The following is a 19,610-nucleotide window of genomic DNA, read 5'->3' as shown; positions in this document are numbered from 1 at the left end:
TAGAGTACAAGTTTCTTGCTTTGTTTGACCAGTGATTTCTCTTTCTGGTTAACCAGAAACTAAATTCCTCAGTATAGTCTTTTCAACAGCGATGACTTTGTTTAAACAACAGGCTCAAGAGGAGATGTACCTTCCCTCCTTCCACCGTGGTATGTCAAACACAGCAGTATAGAGCACATCTACTAGTCCCAAAGTCTTCTCTGGATCCAGACTCCTCTGTAGCAAAGACATTGTTGCTGGATCTTCTTTTAGACACCTGTAATCAAAATCACAACTTTGAATTCCACACTGAACAATTTTACCATGCTAGTCAGACAATGAAAGGCTAATTAATATGCTACTTTTGCTCCTGCAAAGGTACAACTAGCAAGGCAGTATAACATATGAATACCTGAGGATTCCCAAGGACTAATACCACAGCCCCAGTTTCTTTTTTTTAACTGTTGAGTATATAAGAAAATTTCGTTGTAGGCAAGAGTTTTATCATTTATTTTCAAAGTCAAGATTGATGATTTCCTGTTTAGCTGAGCAGGCATGATTAAGGCATATTAGGAAATAAAAAAAAAAACACAAGAAATCCTGTTTTCTAGGAAATGGCAAGAGCACTCAACAAGCCTGACAAAAAGACAAGGTGCAGGAACTGTAAATCTTGAGTGCACTCTAGATGTCCCATCCTAGGAACACCCAGCCTGACACACTCAGTGAGAAAAATGGTTCAGCATATCCAGTAATCTGTGGAAGATTTTACTGATCTGTGAAGATGCATGCTTACTGTAATTCTTCAATAATCTATGGAATTAGGATTTAATTTGAGGTGAGATCAGAATAACCTGGATTTAAGTACTGGCACAGCTGTCAATTATTTAATGAGCCCCTTCAGCAGAGATGAATAAACAGGCACTCTCTCAGTGTGTCAGCAGGTGGAGCTCTTTCAGAGATGCCAAACGCTGGCACAAAGTGCTCAGCAGTATTTTAGTTCTTTCACAATAGAGCAATTTATGTAAAGGGAATAGAGAAGTGCCAGTTCATACCCCATAGTGGGATTAAAGATGAATTTGGATAAAGATCGTGGGCTGACTTGTACTTCTGGACGCACCATTGGTACCATCAGCAACAGGCTATCTCACTAAGGATTCAGATGAATGCAGTGTTTTACACCGAAGTTCATAACACCAAGTACACTGAAGAAATAAAGGAAATATTGTAATTCCAAATTATTGTTTCAAAAGGGAAGACAACCTCACCTCAAAGTGCAAATTAATGTTATGCTTTCCTAGGCAGCTAGTTAAACCAGTAGGAATGGCACCTCTTGAACCACAGAGTTCTGCAGTTCACAACAGCACCTAAAGAACATCTTAGTTAAGAGCTAAAACTCTTCTACTGATCTCAGCACCCAGGACTGCCAGGGAGAGTAACAGGAATATTTCTGGATTTATATTTATTTAACTTTCTTCATCTAGCTTTTACTGTTCTTCTGCTCTTGTGCACCAGCCTTGCTTCCCTTCCACTGCCGCCAACAGAGGGAGCATTAATACAAAGACAGCTCAGGTACAACTGCTGGTCAGTCTGATGAATAGTGGCATTTAGTCAGTTCCACATAAAGGAATTTAAGGAAGATAAGCCATAATTACATAGCAGTTCCTGCTCCACTTGTGCTGAACTGTATTCCTTCCTATGTATTTCTGTCATACCTACTAGGATGATCTACAGGGCAGTACTTTCACTTACCAAGTTGATGGAACTTGCACCACTATTCTAGATCCTTCTAAGCTTATTTGAGGAGCATAGGCTTCTTTATTTTCAATCTGTGCTGTGTCCACAACCACCTAGAAAATAATATGAAAACAAAAGACAATTTAGGAATTAGTTATAGTTGCTTTTATCACCCCTGTAGTCAAGATGCAATAGTCTCAGCTCCCTGCCACACTACAAAGAACCTCTGTACAAAAATGTACAAAGAACCAGATAAAAACAAATCAACTCAAAATCATCATCATATGTTAATTTGTACTGAAATTTCTTGGGGAAAGAAAAAATGAAAGTATGTAAACTGATCAGTTTGATACATTAGCCCATATTTCAAGGACATTCTTCTCGACTGCACTGAGTCACCATGTAGTTACCAATGTCTTTACGTAGCAGCTGGTAGTTATCAATGGATTTGTGTAACAGCTCTTATATGTGAGAAGTCTAACACAGTTGCTACCTTAATAGCCCCCGAACACCTATTTCTCAAAATATTTTAAATAATGCATACCATGCTACAGACAAAGAGTATTTAGCCTGAAAGTCTCCACATACCCTGCAATTTTTAGCACCCCCCTACACAAACTTTCACGATTACAAAATCGTATACCAGCATATCTCTATCCAATGGTACTGTAGGTAACAGAGAATTAATAGTAGTAAAGAGAAGAAAATTGACTGTTCAATTTTTTATTTTTTATTTTTTTAACTCTAAGCCTTCTGTAAGACATCATGAATTTATATGGAAAATGAAAGTCTTGAAAATTAATCTGTTATGAACCCTTTTTTTTTTTTTTTTTTTTTTTTTAAATGGAAAGTGAGAAGGAATGGATTCACTCCAACTTCATTTAAACTTCAGTACCAGTGATAGTAAGTTCCATATTTGGTTTGTGCTCTCTGTTGTTGTCCAGTCTGCATGAGCTGGCCTTTTTGATCACTTCCATAATTTCCTATTTTGGTCGTGCTGAACCAGCAGCTTTTTGGCAACATTCAGCACGTCTTGCTCTGGTGACTAGCAGATTAGCTGTACCATTTATCCTTGAAATGGCAAAAAGTCCTCCAGCATAAATAAGCCTCAAGGGGCATTACTGGCTTTTTTGCAATCATCCTACACTTGTTCTACTTCTGTCCTGTAGTCTATTACTGTTTATGAAGAAAGGTGAAATATAAATAGAGCTGAGATTCTCTTCTCCTGAATTACCAAACCCCTCCAACAATACTTAAGCTTTACTATCTCCTACCATCTCAATATTTTCACATAAGGCCTTCATTTTCCTCTAGCTGTCTCTGAACATTTGCTCAGGTTTATCTGGACTTGCAAAATCTGTCTAAGCACAGTCTAAGCATGTGGAAAAATGCTATTACCCATTCACGATGATACCTAACATAGTAACAGTGCAACACCATTATTTTTTCTTCATATTTGCACCATTTTAATTTTAAATAATTTGGTATAGATTTAGCTATATTGCAATTATAATTGGACTAAGGTGAGATCAACTAAGTAGTAATTCTTCTTTTCCCCTCAGCTTCCCCCAGAAGTACTGTCTGCATCTCAGATCAATCTCACATCAGTCAAGAAGTAAAATTTTAATTGGTGCAAATCTAGGTCAGTTCCTGGAAGTGATGCACTGTAGTGCCACTGCTCTTGGGAGGGGTTTTCCCTGCATTTGTTTGACTTTTTTTTTTTCCTCCTTCTTCCCTTTAAAAAAAAAAAGTCACATTTCTCAACATTTGGTCACAGTTACAACATCTCAGATTTAAAACTACTAGGAGATTGAGTGCTCCCACAGTGCATGTTTTCTGCTAACAAAGATCAGTAAGCACAGGGAAGGATGGCTAACTAGAGACAAAGTTGAAGTATTTTGTTTGCAGGATGCCAATTCAAAGTTTTATTTCCATTCATCCTCTGAATTACTTTAATTCCTGCATCTTTTTATTCAAACATACATTTACTTAGCTGACCTAAATCTGAAAAGACAGGAATTCTTTACACACACACCACTTAGCACATACGTATATCCAGATATTACCTTAGAATATACATACACACACACACACCCCTACAATTCCAGAAATTCTTTAAGTTAAAAACCTGAAACAATAAAACAATCTAATTTACACCTCATTGCACTTTCTGCACTTATCAAGAGTTCCTTCTGCAAAGGCACATGGCACGACAGGCCAAAGATAGTGAGCGTATCAGTGTTCCTTTTTAAGTTTGATATTGACTTTGCTTAACTCACCACTCTGAACTAACACAGATAGCTTAGTTCTCAAAAGCAGTGAACGAAAGACTGCATAATCTTGTCCAATGATACATTTATCCGAGTTGCACACAAAATAAAATAAACATGTTTCTCACTCCCTGCCTGCTAGGTGCTCACTGGATAGCTTCCTGTGCATCAGACATCCATTGTTCTTGTTTTAAAGGTGTTTCCTCCCTCATCTCCACCCAAAGAAGGCTTTAAAGAAATAAATTACAGTTTCTCATCATTGCATGAGACTACATACAGGCATAATTGAATCATGTAATTAAAAAAAAAAAAAAAAAAAAGGCACATATTTTATACCTTCACACCCATTTATACTGTAACAAATCAAAAGTGAGAATGAATTCAGACATAAGGCTTACAAGTACTTCAACTATGTGTACAGCTCATTACTGTGTAACTGAAGATAGAAACCTGCTATTTTCAGAACAAGAGATTCAGGCAAAGACATTCATGCTTCTACTGGAGATAATACTCTTTGTATCAGCACTGTCATATGGGAGAACATATAATAAGATTATACTGACAACTCTCCATATGTTATGATAAACCCAAAGAGTATCAGTGATACAGTTACCAGCAGGTCTAACAAGTTATGTCTAGACTAGGGGATACCAGGTTTCCAGACTCCTGAGTTCAAATTTGCCTTGGGCCACTCTCAAAATCTGATCGGGGCAAGATTTGGGCGTACACAACACTGAAACCCCCAAGCTTTTGTTTTGCTGGAAAGGAAGCAGTGGGGAGTGCAGCATCCTCCAAGGCATTCCTCATCTAGATGCTCAGAAGGCAAGAACTGCTAAGGAATTACTGCATACTTCCATAGGGCTGCTGACAAACACTTCTTTTGTGGCCCCATTTCCCACACCTTGCTGCTGTCTCCCAGCATCCTATCAGCCAAAGACAGTCTGACTTAACTATGGCCCTTTTTCTAGTTGTTCATGCATTTAACACGCATTTTCCTAGTAAACACCTACATACAAATTTGATCAATCCTATTATTTCAAAGTGCACCCCTCCCTGCAAAGATGCAACCCTCTTAAACCTCTCTCTGTAAAATTTCCTTATATAAAGTGCTTATTTTACTACCACTTCCCTCTACGTCACACTGCTGTTATGATACTGATGGTTTGTCTCTTTCATTTTAAGCCTTCAATCCAACTGCGTTGTTACAAACAACCATGACTTAAATCCAGTTGTCCAGCATATTTCATGTCAAGGGGATATCTAATACCTAATATCAAAGGAAACCTGAAATAGATGCATCCAACATTCACCATTACTAGAGAATGTATTAACAGTACCAAAAAATATACGGATCAATGATCTAAGAATGGAGGTTAGGCAAGGTCACTTAATCAGTTATTTGCTTGAAAAATGTATTTGCAAGGTATTAGCAATAAGGATCTTTCCATTTGAAATTGCAATTTGTTTCAGTTCTGGCAGTCTGTATTCACCTCGAACAAGGCATCAATAAATGATCAACAGCATTTAGCCCAGAAATGATTCAAAGAATACTTGATAGAAACTATTGTAGGCTATGGTACACCTCTGTGCATCAATTTCATCCTATCCTACTGCACTCCTGTCCCCATTTTATTTGCCCTGTCGAGTAAAACTCAAGTCTAAAAAAATGAATTTATCAACAAACTCTTCATTAAATGAAGAGATCGCAGGAACTAGTTATAGGAGTGCAAGTGCATTTTCTTATCAAAATGCATTTCAAACACCTGTTTTTACTAAATCCTTACACAGTGTAGAATCTATGGTGCCTTTTGCTCATTTGCTTCTAAAGGATATACGTCTGCAGAAAGGCATTAAGTGCTATGCCTTCTGCTGGAGGCACCAGGTTGCATTACTTGGTGTAGACAACTAGACGACTTACTGCTTTCTGTTCAGCAGTAAAACCAAGCTTCCACTTGAACGAGAAAGGAAAAAAAAAAGAGCTGAGAGAAAGGTTCTTGTTGTTTGCTTTGTTTTATTAAACAGGAAAGATTCAAACATTTCCTATTTCACTATTAGAACTGAAGTTTCATTTCTTGTCTTCCCCTGTTCCCAACAACTACAGATAGCATCTACAAACTTGCATTCCATGAGGATACATCTTGTTTATAACTAAAGTTAGCTGCATGTTAAAAATAGAAACTTGGAGCAAGATGTAGGAAATTAATTTTCAAACACTTTAAAATACCTAGTTTTTCTTCAGAATGTTGAAGTAGCCCTTTTTTTGGCTAAGCCTATCTCTATTACTTACCAGTCCTGCTTGGCCAAACAACAACTGTACAGCAGTTTTGCAGGCTCCACGCCAAGTCGAAGGGCAAACCTGATTTAGTACTTCAGTAACAGGAGAGTCATCCCGTGGTGTAAGTCCATTATGGCATCCAGCTTCTTTAATTAGTTGCAACATTGTGTGCTGGAAAAAAAACCAAACACATTTGTCATGTGATTCAGAAATGTTAACATTAATGGCCTCCATATGTACACAGTTTTCAAAAGCTTTTCAGCCACCTATTGCTACATGTGCTACCTCTCCAGGGTCCTACTTGTAAGACCTTAGCTGCAGAACAGAAACATTGTAGTCACCGTGTGCAATTTTGAACACAGAACTCCAACACCATAAACAGTATTCAGCTTTTGCAGAACAGTTTGATCGAAACTACAAAAGTCACTTCCAAGACAGAAGAAAAACATTTTAAGTTGTTGGCTGTTTCAACACTTTCAGGAGCAAGGACTGGCCTTATCTAAAAATTGGAAAAAGCTGATTAAAATCCCCAAATTACTTCTCAATGGACACCTTTTACATTTTCTCTACATTGAAAATTCAATTAACTTTTTTACAACTTCTAAAAATACATTTTAAGTTGACTTAGAAAGATTGCTTAAAGTTTGGAAGGCATGAAAGAAAAGATATCGTAATACTGTTTATTTTAAAGTACTTCCCTTAGCAGCAGAAGGCACAGTCCTGACTGGTTTTGGCACCTAAGATTATATAAGCTCTAAAGCCCATCGCCTGCTAAGGACATCTGTAAGGATTCCTCTTCATATTTTGATACCTGTTTTTAAAAAGTTTATAGAACCCCAATTACCTCTTAGACTTCTGTGTTTCTCTTACACCAGACTGAATTTGCCTAGGTGGTTTAAACATTATCAGAGGGAGGAGTGAGCCCACAGCGTTATCACACCTCGATTCCACAGGAAGTCAGGCTAAAAATACGCACTTTTAAGTACAAGTTGGCACTGAACTACTGTGGTTTTTCTCTGGGTTTTAAGGAGTTCTACTGATTCTCATTTTATTTGTTAACCATTGTGGTTAGATTCAGGACTATTACCGTTTTCAGCTTCAGGTTTTCTGCTGCAGACTCGTTAAAGGATATTCCTTTCAGAAAGTGCGGCCCTATCTGAACCGGTACAGTGGGCAATTCACACTGAATTGGCTGAGGTGGAGTCTGTCTCCTTCCTGTTTGCTGGGCTTCGGCTTCACTGCAACAGCCCTGAAGCATAAAGAAATAGATTAGAAGGAAATGAAGATAATGAAAACATCCTCATGAGTCCAATTCTTTTTTTTTTTTTTAATAGTTATTTTTAAGGTGCAGAGGGATGAAAGAGCAGGTTTAGCAGATCCTACCTGAAGACTTGCTTCAATAGCTTTTGGGTTCAAGTGGAAGCCAGCCTTCATTGCATATTCACAATGGCCTAAGCTCTCCAGAGCCACTTTGTAAGCCTGACATTAAACAGAAAGTTGAAGGGAACAGCTACATCAGCAAAGAAGCAAGCAATCACTGTTTCTGGATACACATATACAATTTGTTACGTAGGTTTGCTTTACTCAGTTCTGCAGTGTATACACATTTATCACGTAAGTTCAATACCTGTAGTCCTCTCATACTTCAGGGCTGCCTGTGGTACAGGTGTCTGCAGTAATATATTCCCTCCCTGTTTCATTCATTGTCCCACTGACTGCACTAGATGCACACGAAAGCAACTGATTTTAAAAACTCACCTGCAAAGCACTGTCAATTTTCACGTTTAGCTCTTTGAGCTGATGTTCAGGGATTGCTACGCTCTGTGAGCAGAAAAGCTGTTGAACTTCAATTCCTGCCAAACATCCATCGCAACCTCTTTCTCGCAGTCGAGATGTAGCCTATAACATCAAGAAAAAACTATTGGGTTAAGAAGTTCAACAGCAAACCAAAATCACACTGAAGTTAAAAACAAACAAAACCAAACAACCTACACAGAGTTTAAAACATAAAGGAGATTAGAAGAAGCATGTGGTGGAAGAGTTCTGGAGCTAATTACTTATTATAACTGACTCAACTTCTAGTGTCACTTCGAAAGTATAAATCTCATGTAATTTATATGGTGTTGGATAGCAAATCAAATCAGCATCGTTTGCTGTTACTAATTCAATTCTTTCTCTGGACTATGGCTCCTGGTTACATGGCCACATGATCAATGTGCTCAGATGAGGAAGAACTTAAATCTTTTATCATAAAGCATATTTTAAATCCTTACCACAGAAACAAAATCTACATACGTGTCATGTACGTACAAACATTGCAGCGTATATAAAATACACTTTATGAAGTTACGGGTGATCACTATGGTACAATTTGAGAAGAGCCACACAAGACTAAAATTAACCACGGGCAACAAGAGTGTAACAGCTTTACCTACTTCAGTTTTAAAAAATGGTAAATACTAAACACAGAATACCTGAATTAAAAACTGAAATACTACCGAGCAGTGGAAAACAAAGAGAAGCCTATTTCTGTCTGTATTTAAGACTTCAGATACTGTTGATTTGAATAATGTAATAGTGGTATTAAACTCTATCTTGAAATACAGTTTTTATTCAGAGAAATAGCTGGAATGGGGTGTTAGGAAAAAAAGGGTAGAGTCCCAGATCTCTAAGTCCAATTTTAATTCTAAGCAGGTTTTAAATGAACTTCATAGCAATTACATTTCTAGAAGCTATAACACAATTTTAAAGGAAATAATAAACACCAAATTACTTTTATACAAAAGAAGTAAAACCACACCAGAATTAGAACTGTTCAGATTATATGTTATAGTCTACATCAAGCATTTCCAATCTCTATTTTGTCTAGTGAAAGCAGTTCATGCCACAGTAGGAATTACAAATAATTCCTCTGCATTCAGAGTTCTAAGGAAAGCTTATTTGCCTTGATACAACTTGCAGACATCTGCTAGCTGATAAATGGAAAGCCCAACAAGATTTCCAAGCAAGATGTTTAACGTGCCCAGGTGGGTTGCCCAATTAGACTTCAAAAGCACACGCTGCTCTTGGTTACTTGAAACTAAGGAAACCACGTACTCCATGTCAGAAGCCATTTTGGTCTGTCTGTGCACTTCAGTAACGTACAGGAAATGCAGGAAAGCTCATAAACCTGGTTTTTTTTTCCTTGTATGAACTTTTTTTTTGGCAGAAAAGGATTTCACAGATAGCAGTGCTAACTCAAATCCAAGTCCAGAGAGTAGCACATTTAAGTAATAAGATGAACATTCCAACTACTGATACAGCAAGGAACATCAAGGCTAACAGCTAATTCTCCCTCAGCACAAAGACAAGCAATGTCAGAAGTTTTCAGAAAAAAACAAAAACAAGGAACTGGCACTCAAGATGTGAAAGATACAGATGTTACCTAAGTTATCGCTCGTCTAAAATTTCATCCTGTATCTGCAGTGACTTTTTTTTTAATAATTCCTTCTGTCCACTGATCCATATCTGAATGCTGTTAATTGCTAATAACAAACAGCTGTTTCCATTGTGCACTCCTTATATACATTCATATCATGAGTAAAAGCTTTTCACGGGGCAGAGATCATATAAACACCGCATAGGTAAAACAGATTTTAGTTTCCTTCTTCAAATGCAGCATTTCTTTAAAGTTAGAGATTTTCTTCCCTTATCAGGGCACTTAGGCCTGAACTTTTGTTTCACTGAATACAACACAATGTCACTACACTGAGCCTTCCATACCTCTGCTGCTCCTCTCCATGATCTCACTGCATCTTCTAGCTCATTTGTGGGGCTTAAATTTGAGGCTCCAGCTCCACCAACATTCTTTCTTTCTTGGGCTACAGCTTCAGCAAAGCAAGAGTGTGCCACTGGCTGGACCTTCTGCAAAGCTTGTGACAGGAACTGAAAGTGAACCTGCATCACTGTCAAGAAACATCGTCCAAGCACCTGCAGGAAGAAAAAAACCCAATTTTTAAATCAATAAGAGATTTGACAGATTTTTTTTCCTTCTTTCTTAGTCACTTAACCCAAGCATTGAGCAAGTTAAATTTTGATTTATTAATTAAAAAAAAAGAAGAAATACTAGTGCCTCAGACCAGAAGCAGCACTCAGCATTTAACCATTTACTTATGGTAAACACTGAGCAATAGCTTCTACAAATTAAGAGGAGATCGGACTGATACAGTCAATTCAAGCTTCTGTGTTGTCTTTAACTAACCTTACCTTGATCTCAGAAGTAAATAATGAAAAGCTTTAAGTTACTTTGTAGTATCAGGCACATGAAACAAAAAAAATAAAAATCACAGTAGCACGTTATCACAGTACAGTCAACAGCCAAAAACATTAACACACAGACCTGGCTGAATTTATGCTAAATATATCTGTATTTTAAGACATGATAACAAAATCAGAAGAGTTTAATTCTAAAGTTTATCTTTCCAAGCAGACCAGTAATTACTAACAAACATGAAAAACATTTTGCCACAAGGTACAGATGCACTGTAGTGCCGTTTTTAGCATACAACAGTGACTGCAGAATACACACAAAATCGCAGTTCTGTCACTTGCATTGTCTGACAGGAATGCTAACGCTGGCACAAATCTCATCAGTACATTTCACTGAAACGTGTCACCTAATACTACTCAATTGGAAAGCAGGATGTAGAGTAGGGAAGAGCGAGCAGGAGGGCTGCTGGTCTGTTCCCATACCCAGAGGGACCAGCACTGACAGCACAGCAGCTCCTGCAATGCCAGAGCTGGCTCCACAGGGCAGCCACCCGAAGCAGTGGGCTCTGCACCCCATCGTGTCCCTCCCTGTTTGCCTCCCTCACACGCAAACACTGCTCCTGAGAATGACGACCACAGATAGGCCACAGTTACTACAAGCAAAACAAAGATCCCCAAAAACAAGTTTTAGGTGTAGGCACTGTATGTAAAATTGTTGGAGTAGGGCTGTTTGAAAAGGCAACTCTGAGCACAAAGCAGCATATACACAAGTGCTCTGCCTGCTTGCAAGGCCATGCTTTCTTAAGTGAACAAAAGCTTACAACAAAGGACATCCGGGATGCAGGAGAGAAGCAAGTATTCCCCAAATTGCTGCAGAAATAATTTAAGAACTATTCAAAATGCTTTATTTCTTTTATGAAGTTTCTCACAAAGTGGTTTAAAGTGTATATTTGACTTTATTAAAAAAGACTAGGCTTGAATAATAGTAATATTCATAAAATACAAAGATAATGTACAAACCCATTGTGCCTTAGAGCAAATAAATCATCTGGCTTATTTTCAGCTACATTCTTCTGGAATAAAAATATTCAGACACAATGATCTTACTGGCAAGACGCTGTAGTCATATGAACAGCTATATGCATTAGCTATCTACTTTAAAAGGATCCGTGGTGGCAATTCTTTTTTTCCATTGCATCCGGTCTCCTTTTGACATTCCATTCTGGTTCCATCACTTCCCTTCTTTGTACGAGGCACAAAATTAAACATTTTTGGTACTTTGACTGACCCCTGGAAGTGCAGTTTGCCTTACTAAAAAAGCATTCAGCAAATGATAAAAATGAATAAAACTTCAACTTTCCTGACTACAGAGATGGAAAGGTTTATAAGAACACCGCAGTAAATAAATAAACAAGTAAATAAAACTTGTGACATGAATATTTCTGTGTACAAAGAACGGAGTTGTCAGGGGAAGAAGAAACCAGAACTCATTAGGAATTTCAAGCTGATTAAGTTTCATTTAAGGTACAGAGGCTGCAGTTTCTCCTGCCTTGGAATAATGTTCAAATAAACAAATGATTTAGTTTCAGTGGCACCACACAGCATTTCTAGTGTAATTTTTAATGTTAAGCAGCAGAGATAAATAGCAACATCTGCTTTGCAAAACTTGTTTTGTTTGAAAAATAATCCATTCCAGTCTTCCTCAGAAATGATCAAGAGTGGCTTTAACTGCTTAAATAGAACCTAATTGGTGGAAGATTTCTGTACCACAGAATTAAATGCTCACTCCACATAGCAAACTCACTTTGCTTTAAAATTCAATTAATGGAGATTTTCTTTCAGAAGAGCTGTATCTCTGTCTTCACAGTGGGAAAGTTATCTACCACCAGTTTAAATACCGCCACAGTTGGCCAGCGGCACCAAAGCGTGTAAAGCAACGCGCACCATGTTGTGAGATCTGCAGAACTACGTTACTGCATGGATACAATGCAACTGTTTTCACAGCTAGGAATACCACTAGCTATTTTACTTTTCTCTACTTTGCCATGCCAAAAGCGTTCAATTCCCCTGCTTTAGACTATAATGAGAACAAGAAAAAACCTAGAAACTGTGTAATAATCAAAAAAGAACTGGAGCCATTGCAGGTGCCAACCTGTAAGTTTCTGTTCATGGTGGCACTTTCATAAATTATTTCTTAGAATCATTTATGTTGCAAATATGATGAAGTCTTTCGCTTGCAAACTTATCCCAAGAAACACATCTCTAGCACCACAATTCTCCTACTCCTCTGCCAGGCAGAGCAGCAATCTCTGAATAACCCTACCTGAAAGGAGTTTGCTCTGTTTAGGCAGCTGGAAGCAAAATTACTTCTGAGGAGATGTAGTTTTAGACTTCCTTGTCACTGAAGCGGGTGATGAGTTTAATTAAATCGATGACATACATACAGAAGTGTCAGATGAGGCTATACTGGTAGGTTACATTCTGTCCCACATGAACACCTTCCAATCAATTTTAGAATATTCTGATACAGAAAATACAGAAAACTGCCAGATTTCAATGCTGAACAGTGATGCCATGCAAATTCCCTGGGAAGCAAATGCTTAAAGAATCTGTCGATTATATAACACTACCATTAATAAAATTAACAAGTAACCAGTATCAGTCTTCCAGACTTGATACACGCAATGATGTACCATTCTATATAATGGAGCATAATAGCTTTTTCATAACGGCTTTTTCTCCCTAAGCAAACAAAACAAACCCACAGACAAAAACATGACTCCAAGTTGTTTCTTCTTAGAGCGAAATCCCTCTGTGTTGCTGGGGAGTGGGAACTGACTGATTTCAAACTTTGTATAACATTACTTTATTTCGAGGGGTGGGGGCACCTCTCCAGTGGGATCAAAGTAAGGGAGAGAAGATGGTAGCTGACTCAAATCTTACTTCTGTAGTCTCCCTACCTTTTATAACAAACCATTTCAGTGATTCTCTGACATTACAAACTGCTTCCACAAAATCTGAAATGAATCTTCCCTTCTGAAATTTATGTTCATTTTTTCTTACTCCATCTTACATGGACACAAAGGACAGAACAATGCCACGACTTCTGGCATTTTTTACATACCTGATGACTACTGATTTTCCTTCTGTCTGCTCTTCTGTAAAAATCAGTCTTTCTAGTTCATCCTCAGAGGCCCTATTTTCTGGATGTCTCACTACCACATGTCCCTCTAGTTACTCGCTATTCTAAGTCATGCAGTCAAGCATGGATGCAGTGTTGAATTTAAGGCCATGATACCCAAAGTGAAGAGAACTTAATCCTTATTTCATGGTTTATGTAGGTTATGGTCATGTTAAAATACATTACAACTGCCTCTGCAGTTCTGCACAAATGATTTATTAGACTGTGTTCAAGGTCTAGAAAAGGTATCTTTTGAAAATATATAGCTAATGTTACTTCACTGCATACTGAGCACAGAACACGGAAAAAACAAAATTCTCACTATTAACTTTCATAGTTTCTCAGCTGATACGCAGCTTTATGTGAACACTGATGACAAAACACCTCTCCCAAGGGTTCAGATTTCCCTTCAGAATGGATAATATTAAGGAGAACATTGTTTAATTTAGAAGATGGCCTGATATCATTAGAAATTAATATGGAACAAGAAATCATAGGATCATACAATATCCAGAGCTAGAAGGGACCCACCAGGTTCCTTTAAGTCCAACTTTTGGCTCCACACAGGACTGCATAAAAGATTTAAACTAATGTTTGATTTTTAATTACTTAGACTTGTTAATTTTGGGCAGTGGGATGCTGTGTTTGTTTTGCTTTTATTATTATTATCATTTATTTTCTGAACTGGACATGAGTTTCCTCAAATAAGAAAGAGGTTATTGTATTTCTAGCTATAAGTTTAAATCTGATGGAAAACTACCAAATTAGAATTATGTAAATAGTACAATTTAATTACAATTTACCTTATTTCATGAAATCTTTAAATTTTGTGCAAGCCCTTGTACAAAAGTAACCACTAAATATCTCATTCAATACAGCTAGAGCATAACCACTGTAAATAACTCAATATTTTTGAGAACAAAGATAAAATGCTGCTCTTTTTATCAGCACTAGTCACAAATACAAAAGCAAGGCAGACAGAACTTTCGGGGTAGTAGTGACTTTTAAATACAAGTCCAATTAAGAAGGAACACCACAAATTTGCACGCGAAACAAAATCCCCCGAAGTAACTTACCTCAATGTCTTGTAGGCTGAATTCTTTTTGATCTTTGAAATTTGCAGCGCCTGCACTCAGTTCCATCAGCATTTTTGCTATTTCTGGTTTTATTGCTGCTGTGAGTCGACTCGCTGCTTCCATGACATGTTCCTGCACGTCTTTCAGTTGCATAGCTGCCTTAGAATAGTGAGAGTTCCTAAATACACTGCTGAAAAGGTCTGTAAGGAAAGTGCTCGTACGGCAAAATACGTTGAGTGCATCCAGATATTTGGAGATTCCCTGCTGGATGTCTGCAATCGGAGTCGTATGGGATACAGGGTGACTGCAGCTGCCCGCAGCAGCTGAGGAGACCAGGGGAGATGCTGGGGTTGTAGATGCCAGTGGTGCGCTCAGGGTCCTGCCTAGCTCAGGCAATTGATACTGCTGGTGTTGCTGCACTTTTTGCTTGGACCCGCCAAGCAAAAAGCGCCGCTTATAGTCCATTTTGCTTTCTTGTGCACTACAGCAATACATAAGTGAGAGCTTGTCCGAAGACTTCTTGAATTAACAATCACTTGTCAAATTCCTTCCCCAAATATATAGTTATGTACAGTAACAGTGGAGGACTGTGTACATAGGTTTCACAAAATGCATTTCAAAAAGGCAAGCGTCTGTATAATCTGTATCAGCAGTGAGAAAGGCAGCAGTTTGCTGACTTAGTATTTTCAGTGTTCAGTGCAGCCCTGCTGCAGTTATAAACTGTAATCAGAAAGCAAACCAAAGTATCTTAATAATGCTCTGTCTGGGCCGGTATTCCACTCTGCGCACAGAAAAGCAGAGAACTTATCGCCTACAGTTTCTTCATGAGCATATTATCATTACTTGCTGTTATGTCTACAAAAATTTTGTCAATGCAAATAATATTTTTAGAAGCAATATTTTAATACAATTTTCCAATTAGTAGTCAGGAAAAGTGGAGCAAACCACCGATCAACAGCGATTATAAAAGCAGTGCAGAGGCGCCTTCCTTAAAAAAAGCAAATCCTTATGTCAGCAGTCTTCAAATGTCTCGACAGATCCAGTCTGCCAAATTAGTTTACTTGTAGTGTCTCTTCTTAATACTGGAGGGAAAAAAAATCCGGAGTCTGTATAGAGAAGACTTTCCAAGTGTAAGCTACTGAAAATTAGAGTGTTTGTTACTGCAAGCCTTCTTCCCCTTTCTTTGTTTGTTGAGGTAGTTGTTTCTGTTGTAACATTAAGTGGTGGTGCTTCCAGACTGCACTTGCCCTCGATTGTAGACTCAGAACAAAAATGCACAAATGTATTTGTAAGGCCTCTAGGTCATTTCCTGCAAAGGAGAATAAAAGTGGTTCAAATGTCATGGAACAACGAGAAGTATTACAATTTTAACATCCCACTATGCTGCACAGGGCACACACTGTTGACAATACCTAAGACTGGAAGGAAGGGAGAGGTGCCGTTTGAAAGGCAGTTACAAGCTGGTATCATCATGGTACTGATGAATATTTTCTTACTAATTCTTCTATCCTCCTAGATTGACAAACTTGGGACTAATAGTTAATCCCCACTGCAACCCTCCCACAGATAAAACAGCAGAGGTCTGCTAATGCTCAGGGGGAGTTTTTTCTAACCTTATTCTTTTCAAATGATTAGAAAGTCAATGAGACCTTTTTTTTCCATATACAATAATTCATTGCAGAAATCTGAGACTCCCTTTTTAATAATTCATTAAGTCAACAGGCAGCTTTTTTATTATTATTATTTAGTACAACAGCAGATCTGCCCATATCCTGAGATCCCATTTCAGGATGATGTCCTCTACCTATCACAGGTGCAGAACTGACCGAGCAGCAAACTGACCAGACACAAAAGCAGGGAAGATCCACAGCCTCCAGTACCACCCTGCTTCTACCAGCAAACTCAGGTACATCTAGAGAGCCACCATCACTTTCTGGAAGGCATCTGTAGGAAGGTGAAGGGAGCCTAAATAACAAGGTCAGTTTGCAACACGCTGTGGTCAAGGCGAGGCTGGAGAAACAAAAACTTCTGCAAAAAGGCATGGCGATTTTCAGGCTCTTACTCTTAGCCTAACACAGCTCCTGACTTGGACAGGGTTTGGCATCACATGATCATGTATAAAGGTTAAGTCATATCTATACAACGATCATAGTGACCCATGATCTCCTCTATACATATTTGCATATAATTTTTTTTTTAAATATAAAAATATGCATATTTATTTCCATGTGTGTTAGGGGCAAAAGCCTATACTAGTATCCTGAACAATCAACTTCCTCACTTTCAAGCGTAATGTCCCTTTAAAAAAAAACAAAACAAAATCTCAGTTCATCTGGTTCTAGCTTACAAGCTTAGTATTAAACAGTAACTCTTCTTTTGCCCTCTGAGAACTTTGAAGAATAGTCTAAATTTGATAGAAACCCCTTTAGTTCAACAACAACATCTTTCTTTCACTATTACACCTGAAGTGTGAAACCAATATTAATGTTGTCAAAATGGTTGGGGGAATGAAGAATTTTATCTTCAGTCAAAAATTCAGATAGGTGGAATAAAGGAACAGTACCAATTTGTTCACTTAATGTGTGCAGCAGAAATGCTGAGTCGCAGCCTGAAGCAGTGATTGAGCATCTGGTGGGAAGGCAGGGCCAACCAGGGGAGCTCCGTGCATGCAGTGCACCTGAGTGACCAGAAGAGGTGGAGCCAGGATGCAGCCCTTCCCAGCCCTCATTTAAGGGTTGGCCATGGAGGCGAGGGCTTCTTGCTGGAGATGTCTGCCTACCTAAGCCCTTCCAAAGGTAAGCAGCTCTTTTCCTTTGTTACTGTGGCTGCTGCATTTGGGCACATTCTCATTTGCTGTAGCCAAAAACTTTGCCACCCTGCTGTTATTACAGTACTTTCATCCCATTATAGCACAACAGTGTGCTTTGACATATGTATGAAACACAACCTCACAGGTTATTAAAAAAAAAAAAAAAAAAAAGCAGGAGAGACACAGCAGGGCAGAACATCATACAGGGAGCCAGATCTTCTCACACCCACTAAAAGAGACACACAAGTTTTTCAGGAAGTCACTACTGCAGATAGTTCTGCTTCTGAGATTAAGAGCAAATTTTCTTCTACATTAGCACTTTTAAAAACAAGATGAACAGATAAAACACAGCAGGCATTCCCACATGCATTTGAACACCCCTTATTATGGTACTTCAAGCTGATTACTTTATTTCCTAATGACTAACTTTACACTTCTCATAGAATTCACAGTGAATGCACCAAAATGCAGTAAACTCATTAAAATTGAATTTTCTAGAAGGTCTCAATATCATAGGAAAGACAGAAAACATTTTCCTCCTTGCTTTACAAGCCTCAGTGCCGTACAGTGGAGAGCAAGATTAAATCATTTGTCTTGGCTGCATAAAAATGTAGCCAGAACAAGAGAGTTTGTTAGCTTATATGCACTGTGTAAGTAAATTGGTGATTATTTTCCCTAAGTAGACACGAGTTTCACATTGCAGAAAAAGTTAAAAAAATAATCATGCAACATGTGTTAATTAGTGCCAGAAGTAAAAAAACTAATAAGAAGGAGCTTGAGCTATACAGCACTGGATTATACAAGCACATTAGAGATGCACTCTGATTTGGCTCTTCTGATTACACACTGAGCTAAGGCACTGAACTGATAACGCAAACCTGCTACACTCAGAAAGAACACATCAAATGCAAAGTGGTAGGAAATACAAACTTTTTTTTTCTATTAACAAACATTAGAGATCAATATGTCTTACGGACAATTTCATACTCAAATATGCAATTCTTCAACATTTCACAGGCTTCAAAATTCACTTATAATAAAACCAACACGAGTTTAAAAAGGACAGCTTATGTCTTCTGCATCTGTAAAGACATTTATTTGAGGAAAGATATTGACACTTCTGAACACTATGCATGTGGGGACACAATACTTGTATTACATATTCTATAATGAGCCTCCAACATGCTATGTATAAAGTAAACACTCTTCCTTTTGTATCTTTCCCTGAAAAAAGTGAAGAGAGGCCTGTTCCCACGCTCCCCTCTCCCTCCTCAACACTACTGCTGCACCACAGCTCTTGGGGACTCTGTATTACAACAATTTGAACTTTGTGCCAGTCCAAATCTTGCTGTATTAGAAAAAAATGCAAAGGATTTCATTCTGGCGATACAAGAACAGCACGCTATCTGTCCAACATACTGCGAGGTTTGTGCGAGTATTTCATTTTGTAGGAAACACAAGTATTCAGAAAGCACATATTCAAGCACAGAAGACTGAAAACAGCACACCACAAATGAAGAAGTTCTATTCCCTCCCTATGTAATCAAGGCCAAAACGTTGTTCGTATGCTACTCAAACTTAAAAATAGTACTAATATACAGCATAAAGCAAGCTCTACGTTGAATGCCATTCCACTGAAAGCTGTAGAGTGCTACTGAAATAGCTCATCACCTTGTTTGTGCTCTACTGCAAGGGATTGTTACATATTTGAACTTCCACACACAGTTGAGCAGACTTCTGCCTGAGCTGCTCTAACAGTTGTCACACATACAGAGGAAAAACTGCAGACTGAATTCACTTTTTTTTTTTTAAGCAGAGTACCCAGTTTTTTTGTTTGCTTAGATGCTTCCCAAGAAATGCCAAGTATTTTCCCCAGCTTCACCGATTGCAAGAGACACAAAATAACATAGAAAGGTCTCATACAAACAGAATTTGGCACCTTCCACTTTTTTTTTTTTTTTCCACATGAGCAACATGATGCCTAATCCCTAATCTGCTCCATATGCTATTACCCTGCAATAAGAGGAGGCAACATTTT

The 19,610-nt window shown here is 38.2% G+C and overlaps 2 protein-coding genes across 4 annotated transcripts in view; one reads left to right on the top strand and one right to left on the bottom strand.

The window, feature by feature from the left end:
- Nucleotides 1-19,610, bottom strand: part of GARRE1 (granule associated Rac and RHOG effector 1) — a 54,663-nt gene that overhangs the window by 10,331 nt on the left and 24,722 nt on the right. For both annotated transcript variants that reach the window (XM_042877220.1, XM_042877221.1), the window contains exons 2-9: nt 14,764-16,072; nt 10,021-10,227; nt 8,017-8,157; nt 7,642-7,737; nt 7,346-7,507; nt 6,271-6,429; nt 1,729-1,826; nt 131-256 (exon numbers count right to left, since the gene is read on the bottom strand). In XM_042877220.1, the coding sequence (XP_042733154.1) occupies nt 131-256; nt 1,729-1,826; nt 6,271-6,429; nt 7,346-7,507; nt 7,642-7,737; nt 8,017-8,157; nt 10,021-10,227; nt 14,764-15,258 (1,484 nt within the window). In that variant the 5' untranslated portion in view covers nt 15,259-16,072. The remainder of the gene's footprint in view (nt 1-130; nt 257-1,728; nt 1,827-6,270; nt 6,430-7,345; nt 7,508-7,641; nt 7,738-8,016; nt 8,158-10,020; nt 10,228-14,763; nt 16,073-19,610) is intronic.
- SS18L2 (SS18 like 2) overlaps nt 1-19,610 on the top strand; it is a 50,010-nt gene that overhangs the window by 12,083 nt on the left and 18,317 nt on the right. Inside the window, exon 6 of one of the 2 annotated variants that reach the window (XR_006180237.1) lies at nt 2,565-2,616. The exons of the other annotated variant lie outside the window; for it this stretch is intronic. The gene's annotated coding sequence lies outside the window, so the exon portion shown is untranslated. Of the gene's footprint in view, nt 1-2,564; nt 2,617-19,610 lie in introns of those variants that run through there. 2 annotated transcript variants of the gene reach the window in all.

Source organism: Lagopus leucura, unplaced genomic scaffold (assembly GCF_019238085.1).
Source record: "Lagopus leucura isolate 7727_CA_CO unplaced genomic scaffold, USGS_WTPT01 Super-Scaffold_100017, whole genome shotgun sequence".
NCBI classification, from domain to species: Eukaryota; Metazoa; Chordata; class Aves; order Galliformes; family Phasianidae; genus Lagopus; species Lagopus leucura.
Note: the sequence above shows the minus strand (reverse complement) of the source record. Positions and strands in the feature narration are given on the sequence as shown.